Below are 16,306 nucleotides of genomic sequence, written 5' to 3'. Positions count from 1 at the left end.
AACGCAGAAAAAATTACGTCTCTACCATTTACGGATCAGGAGATATGGAGCGTTGTTCGGGGCAAAGTTCTCCATTATAATCCAATGGGACTTACTGTGAGCAAAGTGTCTGCACTTGAGTAGACAGGCCCGCTGCAGGCGTGAGTGAGTTTCCATGACGACGGAACTCTGAGGGCCAGAGGGAGACGCTCCATTGGGACAGAATGGCAACTTTCAACGCTCACTGCAGTGGCTGTGATTAATGTAGGAATCTGAAATTCGCAGTCACTTCCTCTTAACATTTTAAAAATTTCAGGTGACTTTCAGCCATGTGTCAGTTTACTGCCCCATTTTGGATTTCACATGCTTTCCTATTGGGCCTTTGGTTCCAAGGCACTTCCCAGTACAGGATTTGGACCAAACTGACAGAGTACAATCACCCGGTGATACTGAACACAACCATGTTAGCGGCTAACTGTTAGCATGTTGCTAACCGGAAGTAGCTCTAGGAAGCTTGTACTAACTTCTGCTTCACATAAACTGTACTTCATTTAGAAAGAAAGCTCCACAAGAAATTTGGCCAATGTCGCATAAAGCATCTCCAATCTATGATGTGTCAAACATCCAATGCTTTTCAATAGGGGACCAAACCCCTTATGTTTGCAGAAATGCATGCCCATATATGGCTACAGTATAGTTCAGATGGAAAGTGCAGGCTTTGCATGCAAGAGGTCGTGGGAACGATTCCCGTTGTGGAAGACTTGGAGTTTTGTATTATAATCCCCACAGTGTGTATATCAAAACGTGTGCTGATCCCATAAAGTATCGTTTTGTACCACCCGCCATTTTGAGTTACCATGGCAACGTTATAAACAACTTATTTTCTCCCTATTTGAGGCACTTCCCAGTACAGGATTTGGACCAAACTGACAGAGTACACTCACCCGGTGATATTGAACACAACCATGCTAGCCGCTAATGGTAAGCATGTTACTAACTGGAAGTAGCTTTAGGAAGGTCCTACCAACTTCTGCTTAGCCAGGGTCTGGCTTTACAGACAGAGAGAGGGCTGCAGCTGTCAGTGAGTCTCCATGACAACGCTGCTATCAAGAGGCTCCTAGGAGGTCCATTGACTTAACATGGCACCTTTCAACGGCGGCTGCGAGGGCTGTGAAGACCGTAGGAACCTGAAATTCGCAGTGTTACTTTCTGTTAGTATTTTCGACGGTACCACGAGGCAGGCGCCTTGCTAAATTTCTTCAGAAATTTTCTAGTTATTATTACAAGCAATTAGATCTCAGTAATTTTATATTACTTTAGGGCTAAAAAAACAAGCGATAGGATCTGTGCCTAATTTTGTAAAACAGTAAACTCAACAAGCTTTATGTAAAGCTTATTACCAGTTCCAATTTTCTAACAAAGCTGAAATATTTCTGTTCAAGGCATGTTAATCTCTCCATGTATCAATTTAATTTGGTCCGGATATTTAATGTTAAAAAAACAAACTTTGTTATTGAAGTCTCTCTTTTCCTTTCTTTAGCTTTTAGTTAACATAGTCCATGCTTAAAAATGTCATTTGAATTACCGAGCTCCAGTTCTCCAGAAACAAATGAACATTTTGAAATCATGAACATTACTTCACACAGGTGAACATTTAGTTACATACGATACATACAGTTACATACAAACAATGACATTCGGACAGACAAACACACGCAGGCCTGTTTTTTCACTATCTTACACAGATCTGTGTTTTTCATATTATATTTTTTAAACTTCTATGGCAACGCCGAAAGATGTATTTTCAACGTGTTAAGTTCCCGCTTAGTTTAAAAAGTGGAGAGCGTGCGCTGGCTACGACCCCCGAATGTTTCGTCCACACGCGGTTTTACGTTTCAGCCCCGCAAGAATACAACTGTGTGTCTCGCAGACACCTGGACGCTAACCCATTTTTCAAAGTTATACGTCGTTATTAGCAGTTCAGAAAACTTTTATCCATAACGGAAGTGTCTCTTGTCAGTCCCCCTGTAAAAGCTTCCCCAGTGCAACGTCCTTTTAGTTCCGTTTCCGGTTTTTATTCATTTTATTAAATTTTCGCTTTTCTTTTTCTTAATTCTAAATTTTAATCTTTATTATTTAGTAGCAGTACTGCAATAAAAAAAGTTAACCCATATGTGGGAAATCTGCATGTTTAATCAAATCATTTAAAATGATTTATGCATGTCATGCTTCTGGGCCCCTACTTTTCCAGCATGAAAACGAACATCTCACCCTGGGGCAAGGCTTGACCCTGGGAACTCTGCATTTGACCCATTATACGGACTACTCTGCTTCCAGACTTTTTCCCTTTTTTTTCTATTTTTTTTTTAATTATTATTTCTACTTGTCCTTAGCACAATTGACCAACTAAAATGAAAGGCCTCACATCTCATGGTCGCCTTTTTGGTATAATGGTCGGGGTCCCACACTTTTCAAAGCTGCGAACATCTCCGCAACATTCAAAGGCCTTAAGCATCCCTGCCGCTTTCACCCACTACACTAGTGGACAGCCTCTTGTGCAAACCAAGACAAGAGGACTTTAATTGACCAGCTGCAAATCGCTCAGCCTGGTCACCCGTTCTCCAGGTGAAAATCACTCTGCCCCTCCTCCTCCCAGCACGAGAGTCCGTATTTCAGCTGAAAACGTATTTTAATTCAATTTTGAATTTTAGTTTAATGTTAAAACCTTAGTCGCTGTTCTGTATTGCGAATTCTGTTTTATTTGCCTTAAGGATTAAATATAATTTAATATTTTTACTGGCTTTTACTTATTACTACCTTTTTAGGTTTACAGTTTTAAATTTTAAAATTTCTTGAGGTACTCTTTAAATGGGGTTTAAATTTTAAAAGCTTGCAAGCATTTTTGAGCAATTGCGTTTGTTTTTAAAAGAGCTGGAAAATAATCCCCTTACCGTCTCATGAAAGAAGGGTTTGGATTTTCGCGCCGACACCCAGAGATGCTCCGAGATCCATTCGGGGTACCAGAGGCCAGATAACGTCTCCTGGCTGGCCAAAGCTGCTCCTGTCCCCGGACTCCCTGGCCCGTCGGTCGGAGATCCTGTTCGTGACGCCAAATGTGGATGGAATTCTAATCAAAGATAACTGAGTTTCCATCATTACTAAATGAAAAGACGGTGGTAATGACGTTCCAGCACTTTTATTGAGAAACAGAGCAGAAATCACATAGATGGAAAGTAATCGCACCCCACGGTCCCGCTGCAGTCTGCGTCTGCCCTGTCTCTGCGTGTCTCGCTTTTCGGCTCCCCCTAATACTGCACAGTGGTCTTGGCTTGAGACATAACAAAGACAGTTTATCCTACACAATCCCCATGCTGCACAGTATCTACACAGCATTCAGCCTTGCACTCAGCAACAGTGGATCTTATACACAGACATCAGGTCTCCAGGCCTCCTCTGTCCGAGTGGTGTGAGGCCATAGTGACTTCAGACTAATAATTCTTATAACATGCAGTAAGGCTGATTTAGTACCCAGATGACCTCAAGAACCATAAAATAGCTTTCAGACCTTAAAGCAAACATCCTGTGAGCTGTGTTTTCTGCCTCAGAGGGGAGACAGTTTAGAGACCAGAAGTATGTCTTATTATTTTCCATAAAACTGTCTGATTAATATAACAACTAATGATATTTTTGCATAACAAGATGTTTGGTCCTGACCCACAAACTCAGCATATCGGGCCAGAACCGCTGTACCAGCTGTGATGGTCTGAGCTGTTGATAAAAGGGTTTTATACTTTCAGTTTGATCAGACGAGGATAAGCAGTGCTGACACAGTTCTTTAAGCTGCTGGACCATGAGGCGGACCCTTGTTCTGGTTCTGACGGGTTTGATGGGATTTAGTTTTAAATATTCTGATGCGTGTACTTCGATCTGATCTTCCTGAACGTAACAAACATCTTTTATTTTCTTTTTATTTCTTGTCTTTGACCCGAGAGAGTTAGCGGTCTGGTACCTGCAGCAGAACCGGGCTGGTGTTGGAGCGCTGAGCTCTGATTGGCCGCTGTAATCTGTCCTGTGCTTTGTCCTGCAGCCGTCCAGCAGGGAGGACAGAGAACACCTGCAGGTCTACCTGAGGGTCCGCCCCTTCACTTCAGCAGAGCGCAGCGCCGGCGAGTCGCAGGTAACGGTCCGGACCCGTTGAGGCTAACCTCATTGTGAAAGCAGCAGAGTCACGTTTAGGTCTGCCGTTTCAGGACTGCGTCACCATAGAACCACCGGATTCGGTTCTGCTCAAGCCGCCCAGCCTGTCCCTGCTGGCCCGACTCAGCAGCGATAAGTCCCTTCCTCAGGCGGGCCGGCGCTTCCAGTTCTCCAAGGTGAGCCTGTGACCACCAGACCAGCGGCAGACCCAGATGGTTCTGGCTAACGGTTCTGTTTCTGACAGGTTTACGGACCGGAGACAACGCAGGCGGAGCTGTTTGACGGCGCCGTCAGAGATCTGGTCCAGGATGTCCTGGGAGGAGGAAACTCTCTGGTGTTCACCTACGGAGTCACCAACTCTGGGAAGACCTTCACCTTCCTCGGTACCGCCCGGCACGCCGCCTCCGGTTACACCAGGTAAACCGTTTCAGGCCCGACTGACAGCTCCGGTTCTGCAGGTCCGGACTCTGACGGCGGAGTGGTGCCGCGGTCCCTCCGCCTGATCTTCAGCAGCCTCCAGGAGCGGCTCCTCCAGGGAGCGAGCGTCAGACCCCAGCGGTGCCGGGAGTTCACGGTGCTGACCCGGCAGCAGCAGGCGGAGGAGGCGCTGGTCAAGAAGAACCTGCTGAGGGAGGTGAGCGGGTTGGCCAGAACACGGCGGGCTCTGAAGCCTTCAGAACGTGAACTATGTGGGAAACAGAAAGCTGATTGACATCCATAATTATATAATAATTATAGCTGTTTGACGGCGCTGGTGATAACTGTTCAGTTATCACCCCCCCCCCCCCCCGTGTTGTCCCCTGGTGGTACATTGATGCTGTACATTGATGCTGTAACTGGATGTTTTCTGTCTTTCAGAGTGAGAATGGCAGCAGCAGCCTGCTGAACATGACCCACCAGACGCTGTTTGAAGGTAGGGCTGCGCCTTTATCTGATCAGAATAAACAACGTTAAACTACAATTAGTGACATGGTGTCACTGTTACCTTTAACATGATAGTCCCTCAGTGATGAAGCTTAAATCCACGTTTTAACCCCCAGCAGCGTCCTGGTCTCAGGTTTAGTTCCCACCCTCTGGAGCGTTGTTCAGTTTGTCCAGCTCTGCCTTCTTTGCAGGCACCGCCACCGCAGACAGAGTCAACCTGGAGGTGCCGCCGAACACCAAGTTCTCCATCTGGGTCTCCTTCTGTGAGATCTACAACGAGAACATCCATGACCTGCTGGAGGCCCCCAGCGGGGCCCCGAGGAGGGCGGCGCTGCGGCTGTCGCAGGACGCCAGGGGCGACGCCTTCATCAAAGGTGGGTGTCACTGGGCCGGTTGCTGCTGCGGTACCAGCAGAGTTATTCTGTGGCTCACGGTTCTGTCTGTGTCCAGATCTGCGCTGGGTGCAGGTGGACGGCGCCGAGGAGGCGTTCAGGGTCCTTCGTCTGGGGCGGAGGAACCAGAGCTTCTCCTCCACCCTCCTCAACCAGCTGTCCAGCAGGAGGTGAGGAACCGGCCTGGTTGGGCTGCAGGTTCTGGTCCTGCTGGGCTTTAAGTCTGAGCTTCTGTTGCAGCCACAGCATCTTCTCCATCCGCATCCTGAGAGTGACGGACGGCGAGCCGCCACGAGTCCACGCCATCAGCGAGTGAGTAGCCGGCGCCACCTCAGCGTCTCTAAGCATCTCTGAGCGTCTGCTGTGCTAACGGTGTTAACGTCCTGCAGGTTGTGTCTGTGCGACCTGGCAGGCTCTGAGCGCAGCTCCAGGACCCAGAACAAAGGAGAGCGCCTGAAGGAGGCTGGAAACATCAACGCCTCGCTGCTCATTCTGGGCAAATGCATCAAGGCTCTGCGGCACAACCAGCACACCAGGTAGGACCTTCATGGTTCTGGGAACCAGTTCTGGTCCTGGAGCGTCCTGAGTGACCCGCTGTCTGCTGCCTCCAGGCTCCTGCAGCACGTCCCCTTCAGGGAGAGCAAGCTGACCCACTACCTGCAGGGCTTCTTCTGCGGCCGCGGCAAGGCCTGCATGGTGGTCAACGTCAGCCAGTGTGCCTCCATGTACGACGAGACCCTCAACGTCCTCAAGTTCTCCGCCGTGGCCCAGAAGGTCCAGTACCGGGGGAGCGGGGGGGGATGTTCCGTTAATTCATCCTGGTTGGTGGGCGGGCTCTGGTCCGGTTCTGATTTTAAAGACCAGAACTTTAGCATTTAGTTAACAGACATTCAAAAGTTTAAATGTTTAGGATCCTTAGGATGAACATAAAGACTGTTTTATTGCATAATATGCAACATTATTACATTATCTTTTAAGAGGAAACTATTTAAAACAATAAAAAGCGGTTTTATTATATTTTGAAATCTGAATTGATAACATAATGCGTCGTTAAAGATTAAAAAAAAAGCTCAAACTGGACCTTATATTAAATATTATTTGTGTTGCTATGTCATCATTTGAGAGTGTTGAATGGATTAAAGGTTAATTAGCCGTTTTTAAACCAACTAAATGTTTAAATTAGGGTCATAATTGAGTCTGTTAGGTTCATATTATTATCGTTATTACAGGCTTTTTAGAACGGACAGAAATGTGAAAGGTAGTTTGTTGGCTTTGTTTCAGGTGGAGGTTCTGATCTCCAGGCTCCTCCCCGTCGTTCCTCCTGCTTCCTGCAGCAGGAAGACGCTGCAGAGCAGCAGCAGCTCCCTGACCGGCTGGGAAGCCAGTCTGGAAGACCTTCAGGTGGGAAGGAGTCGCCTTTAGCCGTTTAGCTGCTGACATCTGAGTTGTCCCTGATTTCTAAAATGTCCGTCCAGCAGAGTGAAGACGAAGACTCCAGTCTGATGGAGGACAGCACGGAGGAGACGGCCGATGAAGGTGAAGAAGTCATCATCAATAAGAGTCTTCACCAGGTCAGTGGTTTTAGCTGCTCCACATTTCTCCTGACATGCTGGGTATCCTGCTGGAGGTGGCGCCACGTTTACGCTCATTCAGAACCGCAGCTTTTTCCCTCCTCCTCCTCATCAGCTGCTCCTACTGATTGCTGCATGAAACCAAGCAGCTTGTGATCAGGTCTGCATGTCTGGGTCCCAGCCTCCTGATGTCATCCTCCATATGCTCATTATCTATGCCACGGTAACATGATGAGAATAAAAATGATACTAATAATGAGAATAATGATGATGAGAATAAAAATGATACTAATGATGAGTAGAATAATAATAACAATGATAATGATAATAATGATGAGAATAATAATAATGATGATAATGATACTAATGAGTACAATAACAACAATGAGAATGAGAATAATAATAATGATGAGAATACTAATGATGAGAATAATATTAATGATGAGAATAAAAATGATACTAATGAGTAGAATAATAACAATGATAATGAGAATGATAATAATGAGAATGATAATGATGAGAATAATGATGAGAATAAAAATTATACTAATGATGAGTAGAATAATAACAATGATAATGAGAATGATAATAATACTAATGATAATGAGAAGAATAACAATAGTAAAAATTATAATAATGAGAAGAATTAGAATAACAATAATAAGTATGGTGATGATGAGAAGAATGATGGTGATGAGAAGGATGATGATGAGAAGAATAAAAATTATACTAATGATGAGTAGAATAATAGTTATGAGAAGAAGAATAATGATGATGATGGTAATAATAATGATAGGGATAATAATAATAATGAGAATAATATTGATTTCAATAATGATGATGACAATGAGAAGAAGAACAATTAAGAGAATAAATTATAATAATGATAATATTAATAATGGGAACAAATTATAAAAATGATGAGAAGAAAAATAATAATAATGAGAATAATAATTAGAAGAATATGAAGAATGATGATGATGATTGGAATAATAATAAAAATGATGATAATAATGATGATGATGATGATAAAAATAATAACAATCATAATGAGAAGGATAATGATGATAATGAGAAGAATAATGAGAATGAGAATAATGATGTTGGGAATAATAATAATGATGAGAAGAATAATGATAATTAAAAATTATGATTATGAGAAGAATCATAAGGAAGAATGACGAGAAGATTAATGATAAAAATGAGAATAATAATAAAAAGAATAAGAATTATAATAATGAGAATACAAATTGTAGCAATGATGAGAATAACAATAATGATGATGAGAATGATTAGAAAAATGATGGGAAGCATAAGAATAATGATGAGAATAAGAATGAGAAGAATAACGACGACGATAAGTATGACGATGACTATAAGGATAACGACGACGATAATAATCATGAGAATAATGATTGAGAAAAACGATGGGAGGAATAAGAATAATGTTGAGAAGAATAAGAATAATGATAACGAATGATGATAATGAGAATAATAATGAGAATAGAAATTATAATAATAATAATAAGGAGAATAATAACGACGACGATAAGGATAACGACGACGAGGATAAGGTTGAGAATAATGATGATAATGATAATAAAAATAATCAGAAGAATAATAATGATGATAATGATATTAAGAATACAAATAATGAGAAGAATAATGATGATGGTAATTATAATAAGAAGAGTGATGATGATAATAAGAATAACAATAATGAGAATAATAATGATGATGATGATGATAATGACAGTATAAGAAGTATAAGAAGAACAATGAGAATAATAATGATGATAATGATAATAAGAAAAAGAATAACAATAATGAGAAGAATAATTATAATGATAATAATAATAATAATAATAATAATAATAATAATAATAATAATAATAGGAAGAATAACAATGAGAAGAATGATGATGATGATAATGATAAGAATAATAAGAATAACAATAATTAGAAGAATAATGATGATGAGAAGAATAATGATAAAAATGATGAGAATAATAATAATTAAGAGAATAAAGATAATAATGAGAATAAAAATGATCACAATGATGAGAATAATAATGATGATAATGAGAATAAGAATAATTAAGAGAATAATAATAATAATGAGAGTAAAAATTACAACAATGAGAATGATAATAAGAAGAAGAATGATGATAATGAGAATAATAATAATTAAGAGAATAAAAATTATAACAATGATTAGAATAATAAGAGAATAAAAATTATAACAATGATGAGAATAATATCGAGAATGATGATGATAATGAGAAAAAAAATTATTAGAATAAAAATTATAATAATGGCAAAAATTGAGAATAAAAAATTATAACAATGACGAGAAGAATAATAATGATGAGAATGATGATGAGAATGAGAAGAATAATAATTAAGAGAATAAAAACTATAATAATGAGAATAATACTAAGAATACAAATTATAACAATGATGAGAAGAATAATGATGAGAATGATGATAATATATGATGATAATGGTGAGAATAATAATAAGAGAAGAAGAAGAATATGAGAAGAATGATGATGATGATGATAACGATTAGAAGAAGAATGATAATAATAGTTATGAGAAAAATGATGATAAAGATAATGAGAAAACTTATGGGAAGAATGAGAATAATAACAATAATGCTGATAATGAGACAAATTACAATAATAATGAGAAATGAGAAGAATAATGAGAAGAATGATAATCATGATGATGAGATTGAGAACAAATCCTACTTAAACGCCATCCCATTTTATTCTGGTGTAGGAAAAAAAGCTCCAAACGCAGCTTTGATGTTTGATTCTGTTGATGTTTGGTTGGAGAAAACAGGAAGAACGATCGTTTTAGTTTAAAATCAATCATCTCAATAATTTCTTGTTAAAGAAAGCGGTCCGATAAAAGCCCATCTCTAGGCCCCTGGCTGGGTTTTTCCTGCTGGACCCGATGGATGGAAAGAGTTTTTGGACCTGACCTTGAACCTTAACCTTTGGCCTCTTCCCTGAATTGATGAGACCGTCAGAGAGCAGTTCTGATGTAACGGCGTCTCTCCTCAGGTCCGACCCGTGTCTCACTGCTGTCTCTTGTCTCCTGTGGGTTCTGCAGAGGCAGGTGGCGCTGTTGGAGCAGCTGCTGGTCCAGTTGAAGAAGGAGCGAGCAAAGAACATGCTCCTGGAGGCCCGCGTCAGAGAGGAGGTCGGCCAGGAGTTCACCAAGCTCTTCTCCGACATGCAGAAAGACTTTGAGTGAGACGCTCCTTCCCCCGTCCTCAGAACTGTTCTAGAAAGCGATGATTAACTGGACCTGTGAGAGATTAGTGGTTCTGAAAGTGAAGGACCTGAAACGTTTGTGTGTGGCAGTGAGCGCCTGACCAGAGAGAGGGAGATCCTGGAGGACCGAGCTGAACGCCGGCTGGAGATCTACAGGACTCTGACTCAGAAAATGTACCCGTCTGGATCCAGCTCAGACAGACGGACCTTGGTGAGGACTTCTGGTGGTTCTGATGGTTCTGTCGCTGACCGGACCTTTCCCTGATGTTCTCCTCTCCTCTTCAGGACGGCACTCTGGCCTCTGACCCGGCAGGAGCCAGGAAACCCCTGGAGGAGGAGTCAAAGCTGAAAGCTCCAGATGACCAGAACCAGCGGCCCAAAGGTGCAACACATGAATCCATCCAGAGGAGGCCGGTTCTGGTTCTGGTTCTGGATGAAATATGACAGATGATGAAGTGAATTAATGCTGCTGCTTGTTGCAGAAGTTGGTGAGGAGGAGGAGGAGGATGATGACAGGCGGAGGATTCTTCTGCAGCTCCAGCAGAAGTCCCTGCAGGAGGCCCAGCTGGAGGAGCTGCAGCAGAACCGGGCCCCGGACCTCCAGAACCGCTCCGAGGGAGATGAGCTCCTGGTAAGATCTGGTTTCTGATGCTCTGCAGGTTCTGGATGTTCAGGGTTTAATTATCATCGTCACAGGAGGCTGAGCTCCACCAGGAGAAGGCAAGGAGAGCAGAGACGCTCGCTGCTCTGGAGTACCAGACGGCGGGGAAAGAGGAGGCGCTGGCCTCTCTGCAGGCGGAGCGAGGAGCCAGAGAGGAGGCCACCGCCGCTCTGGAGGAGCTGAGGCTGCAGAAGGAGGAGCTGCTGGTGTCGCTTGAAGAGGAGAGAAAGGAGGGAGAAAAGGCCCGAGCCGCCCTGGAAGCCCAGAGGAGAGCCTACCAGGAGGAGAAACGGAGCAGGGAGGAGGTCCAGGCTGCTCTGGAAGCTGAGAGGAAGGAGGTGAGCAGGCTGGTTCTGGACGGAGAGCAGAGGCAGCAGCAGGAGCAGCTCCTGCAGGAGCAGCTCAGACAGCTGAGCGAGAAACTGGAGGCTCAGACGGCCTCGCTGCAGCCCGCTGCCAGGGAGGTCCTGAACCAGGAGGTCCAGGAGCTGACCCGGGAGGTCCAGAGACTGAACCAGGAGCTGAAAGAGAAGCAAGAGGAGCAGGAGCAGCTCCGGCTCCAGCTGAGAGAGGAGATCTCTGAGCTCAGCAGGCGTCTGGCTGAAGAGGAGGAGGACAAGGAGATCAAGCAGAAGCAGATCCAGGAGCTGCAGCGTGAGCTGCAGGAGGTGCAGGCCACTGAGAAACTGAACCAGGAGCTGAAAGAGGAGCAGGAGGAGCTCCGGCTCCAGCTGGAATCCCAAGGAGAAGCCTCCAGGCAGGAGGCAGAGCAGCTGAGGGAGAAGCTGCAGGAGCTGGAAGCCCAACTGGAGAGCCACCACCAGTCCTCCAGACGGGGAGCGGAGCTGCTGGAAGCCTCCCAGCAGGAGCTGCAGGAGCAGAAGGTCTCCTGGAAGCAGGAGCTGGAGGAGCAACATGCTGTGTCCTGCAAACAGCTGGAGGAGCTGGAGCAGAAGCTGAGGGAGCAGCAGGAAGCTGCAGGAGCACTCAGCAAGGAGCTGAAGGAGGCTGAGCTCCACAGATCAGCCACCTCCTCTGAGGCTGAAGCTCTGCAGAGGGAGAAGGCTGAGCTCCTGCATCAGGTGACCTCCCTGACAGAAGAGCTATCTGCTCTGGGCGCCGTGAAGGAGTCCTCCTCTGAGCTGGAGCAAAGGCTGAAGGAGAAGGAGGAGGCGCTGGCTCAGATGGAGAGAGCCTCTGCTCAGAGAGGAGCAGAGCTGCAGGAGAAGCTGCAAGAAGCAGAGCGACAGCTCGCTGCTCTGCAGAGGAGTCTGCAGGAGGCCAAGGAGCGCCGCGACGAGGAGGAGCACCAAGCTGCTCAGGAAGCCCGCAGGAGGGAGGCGGAGAGGCGGCGGGAGCTGCTGGCTGTGGCCCATGAAGCTTTAGCTCAGAAGGAGGCAGAGCTGGAGAAGAGGGCCGAGGAGATCAGCAGGTAGCCTCCTTTACTCACTGCTGCCGCCCAGAACCGTTCTCATGGACTAAAGGTGTTTCTGCTCCTCCCAGGCTGAAGGAGAACGCTCAGCAGGAAGCAGACAGGGCGGAGAAGCTCAGTCTGGAGCTTCAAAGGAAACAGGACGACTCCTCAGACCTGAAGGAGAAGCTGGCCGACTACAAGAAGCAGATGCAGCAGGTCCAGAAGGAGGTAGGCAAGGCTTTAGTCTCAGACCACAGCTTCAGGGTTCTGGGAGGATTCTGGCCGCTCCACATGGAGTTCAGTTAAACTGGTTGGTTCTGTGGTTCTGATCCGGGTTTAAAACCTTCAGGCTGAGCTTAAACCAAGCTTTAGGTCAGCCTGAGGCCCAATAAAAACTAAAATAAAAACTACAATCTCTAGTTTCCTCCTTAACAATAAACCCAATATGCAATATTTAAATTAAACAAGTAATCAAATGTTTTGTGGGAAAGGATGAACCTTTTCTAGATCTAAAACTATTTAAAGGAAGAATTACTGTTTGCAACCTGGACCAGAACCGTCATCATAACCCCCTCCTCCTCTGGGTTTTCCATTAAATCGGAGCGTAATGAGGCGCTGGGTTCTGTCCTGGACTGCATGCTGTGTTCTCCCTACAGATCTCAGCCATGAGAGACGAGGAGAAGGTCCTGAAGCAGAAGCTGGCCGACGCAGACAAGGTCAAGAAACAGCTCCAGTTGGACCTCAGCAGTAGAGACAGAACCATCCAGCAGCTCAGAGCGGTAAAAGAACGACGTTCTGGAGGCCTGCGCTGGGTCTGCTGGTCCCTCAGAGGAATCTAAACGCTCTTCTTTCCCTCCAGGAGCAACCGGACAGTAAATCTGATCAGACGCTGCAGCTGTACCAGAAGGCCTGTAACGGTGAGGCCTGTCGGCTGGAAGAGTGTTTGTGGCGTTATTACTCAGGACATTTAGAGGAAAACTTTATTTAAAACATTTTTCCTACTTCGTTTAACTAGCATGACTAGGATAGGAACACGTTTCTACACAGGAATAAGATGATTTTTAATTATTGTTTTTAGTTAAGATAGTGATATTATTGATGTTACAACAAGTAGTAACCCATAATGATTTATTGTTTGTTAAAGAATGATAAAAGGGGAACAGGGACCTCTAGAAACACTCAGCATTGTGTTCCAGGCTTCCAGCAGTGTTGCCAGATCTGCTTAATATCAGCAACTTTGAGCTTTTAAACCTTTTAAAAGGTAGAGGGCATAGAGCTGGTTGCTTGTTTCTGGCCGACCACACTCTCTGTTTCTTTCTAAAGAGCAGCAGCCAGGGCTCTGAGGAATATGTTCTTTTATTAAGCTTCCTCTACCGTGTAAAAGTCTTTTATCCTGAACTAAAGCAGCCATCCCCTCACACACGCAGTGCTGCACATGTTTCTCATGCGTCGTGTTTGCAGCATCTTCTGTCTGCAGACACGTGACGCAGACCGGCAGCTGTTTGCTAGCAGTTAGCGTTAGCTTCCTTAAACGTCCCTATTTATCAGCAGCTTAACGGTGGAGGAGCTGATATTTTAGTCAGTGAGGCTCTGTTAGCTTCAGTGACGATACTAAAGACTTTGTTCCTGATCTCATCAGCTGGTCTGAGAAATGAGACACGGCGGCTCATCTGGTGCCGTTTAAATGTGTTTCTGCTGTTTGTCATGGTTTTAATTTTTCTGCTCATCTCCACCTTTATACTCTGAAGCGTTTCCTTAACCTGTCAGATCTCCTACATCAACCAAATATTACTTTTTACTTCAACATGTCAGTCAAAGTATTTCTACAGTTTGAAAGCAAATAAAAGAATCAGGAGCTGTTTGTCAATCAATATCAATCAATCAATCAAATTTTATTGTCAATTATAATTTGCATTGCAATCGAAAAATCAGTTCCAGTACAAGCGTCCATCACATACACAAACAAACAAACATTTTGGGGGGAACGATTGACTGAGGCCTTGCGTTGTCCAAGGAACGCAGCCAGTCGGCCGCTGCTATCAGCGGAGCCGTTAGGCGCATTCCTCCAAACAGCCACGGACCCCGCCTACACGGAGTTCACCAGGCGCTGCCCTTGAATCTGTCGAAGGAAGAACAACAACATGGTGGGGAAAAAAGGGGGGGGGGGGGGGGGGGAGACAGATGCTTGCCAATTTATGCTCTCACCAATAAAGAGTCAAACAACCAACACAAAAGAACCCTCATAGCACAAAAAGCACAAATAACACAAGACAACATGTATGCAGAAGGTAAACATTTGAGACCTGTCGTGTGTAAGTTCATCAGTTTTATGAGTATCAGTTATGCGTGTGTGTTTGGGTGAAAGTGTTTATATCTCCGTGAACACTCTCCAGAGGCCATTGTCCTTGATGTTATCAGCCGGCTCACAGTTCAGCAAAAGCATCCACAGGTGTCAGCGGGGGAGGGGGGTAGCCGGGGGCTTTTCTGAGCACTCTCCGCCATAACAATCCAGGAGTTGAGCTTCCTCTCAGCTTGTCTCATTTGTTATGAGACAAGCTGCTCTGACTTTCCTGTCAGCTTTAAGTCTTTTGCTGGCTCCAAATGGTGAAATCCAATTTTCCAAATTATTGGGCTTATCTGCGCTTCACTTCCAGATTTTATCCCATCTCCCCTTGAGTTCAACCACCGCACAGGCAGCTTTTCAGCTCTGTTCCTCCACCTTCCAGGTCTGTCCGTTCACCGCCTTAGTGAGCGTGTCATATGCAGCCGGCAGCCTGATCAAGGCCAAATGTCTACTGACCTCCGCTGTATTTGCTGATACATCAAAAATCCACAAAAAACAATAAGTAGAAATCCAAATATCCTGAATCTAAATGTGAAAGTTTCAAATGTCCAGCAATGACAGAGTCGAAACGATACACCGTTTTCCTTCCAGGGATTTAGGGTGTAACACAAAATGAGTCAAATCAGGACCGGACGGGTCCCCCTTCCGTTGCCACCCGTCGAAAAAGTTTATCAATAGTATTGAGAGACCAGCTTACCAGATCCATGTTTTTCAGAGTTCAGTTGATTTGAAGAAAGTGCTCAGAAAGACAAGACATAGCAAAGCAGGAGAGTGTTGGGGGGGGGTGAAAAGCTGCAGAGAGAGAAAAGACACAACTGACCTCGAAGAGAGACAGAGACTGTGTTTGTTTGATTTAACATAAAGGTCAGAATCATTGTTTCCTGTGGAGTCCCTCAGCTCTGCAGAGGATTTTATTTCCTCTAAGTGTGATTTCTCTCCCTCGGGACGACCAGAGTGAAGTCTAGATAAAGAGCTGGTTCACCGTGTCTCTGTTCATCTGCAGAGCTGGAGGCCAAGCAGCGGGTGATGGAGGACATGCGTCTGGCCCTGACTGAGCAGGAGGAGACCCAGGAGCAGATGGAGCAGGTCCTGGAGGAGAAGATGGGGCTCCTCCAGGAGCTCTCTGCTGGTGAGGCACCAAAGACACAAAGCTTCACCATCAGATTAAATGATCAGGTTGTACCGTTGTTATGGGTTCAGTCAATTAATCCGATCACAATAATAATAATACGATCTGACATGCGCAGTTATCAGGTTTCCCTAAAAAACACACAGAAGAAGAACTTCAATCTTTGCTGAACAACACAAAATACTAAACAAAGCAGTTTTTTACGAGTTTGTTAGTCTTCTGAGCGCCGAGACTGAACTTGCAGGAAGTTCTAATTATGGTTGAAACGTTACTGAGTAAAGCAACATTTTTTAGCTCTTTTATTTCGTCGAACAGGAAGTTTGCATCGAGAACTCACCAACGCAGAAATACGTCACTTTTACGTCGGGTCCACTCTGGTCAGTCTGCCTCATCCAGACTAACTTGATCCTG

At 44.7% G+C, this 16,306-nt stretch overlaps 1 protein-coding gene across 1 annotated transcript in view; it reads left to right on the top strand.

Annotated features, from left to right (window-relative positions):
• The window catches only part of LOC105923922 (kinesin-like protein KIF20B), an 81,807-nt gene that overhangs the window by 19,712 nt on the left and 45,789 nt on the right, over positions 1-16,306 (top strand). The window contains exons 3-24 of the mRNA XM_036125906.1: positions 4,067-4,156; positions 4,230-4,352; positions 4,421-4,559; positions 4,635-4,810; positions 5,035-5,089; positions 5,292-5,474; positions 5,551-5,662; positions 5,733-5,804; positions 5,882-6,028; positions 6,104-6,266; positions 6,774-6,893; positions 6,968-7,063; positions 10,184-10,323; positions 10,438-10,558; positions 10,633-10,729; positions 10,830-10,978; positions 11,044-12,440; positions 12,512-12,650; positions 13,079-13,201; positions 13,282-13,339; positions 15,770-15,895; positions 16,211-16,272. Of these exons, the coding sequence (XP_035981799.1) occupies positions 4,067-4,156; positions 4,230-4,352; positions 4,421-4,559; positions 4,635-4,810; positions 5,035-5,089; positions 5,292-5,474; positions 5,551-5,662; positions 5,733-5,804; positions 5,882-6,028; positions 6,104-6,266; positions 6,774-6,893; positions 6,968-7,063; positions 10,184-10,323; positions 10,438-10,558; positions 10,633-10,729; positions 10,830-10,978; positions 11,044-12,440; positions 12,512-12,650; positions 13,079-13,201; positions 13,282-13,339; positions 15,770-15,895; positions 16,211-16,272 (3,888 nt within the window). The remainder of the gene's footprint in view (positions 1-4,066; positions 4,157-4,229; positions 4,353-4,420; positions 4,560-4,634; positions 4,811-5,034; positions 5,090-5,291; positions 5,475-5,550; positions 5,663-5,732; positions 5,805-5,881; positions 6,029-6,103; positions 6,267-6,773; positions 6,894-6,967; positions 7,064-10,183; positions 10,324-10,437; positions 10,559-10,632; positions 10,730-10,829; positions 10,979-11,043; positions 12,441-12,511; positions 12,651-13,078; positions 13,202-13,281; positions 13,340-15,769; positions 15,896-16,210; positions 16,273-16,306) is intronic.

The sequence above is a fragment of the Fundulus heteroclitus genome, chromosome 22 (genome assembly GCF_011125445.2).
Source record: "Fundulus heteroclitus isolate FHET01 chromosome 22, MU-UCD_Fhet_4.1, whole genome shotgun sequence".
NCBI lineage: Eukaryota > Metazoa > Chordata > Actinopteri > Cyprinodontiformes > Fundulidae > Fundulus > Fundulus heteroclitus.
Note: the sequence above shows the minus strand (reverse complement) of the source record. Positions and strands in the feature narration are given on the sequence as shown.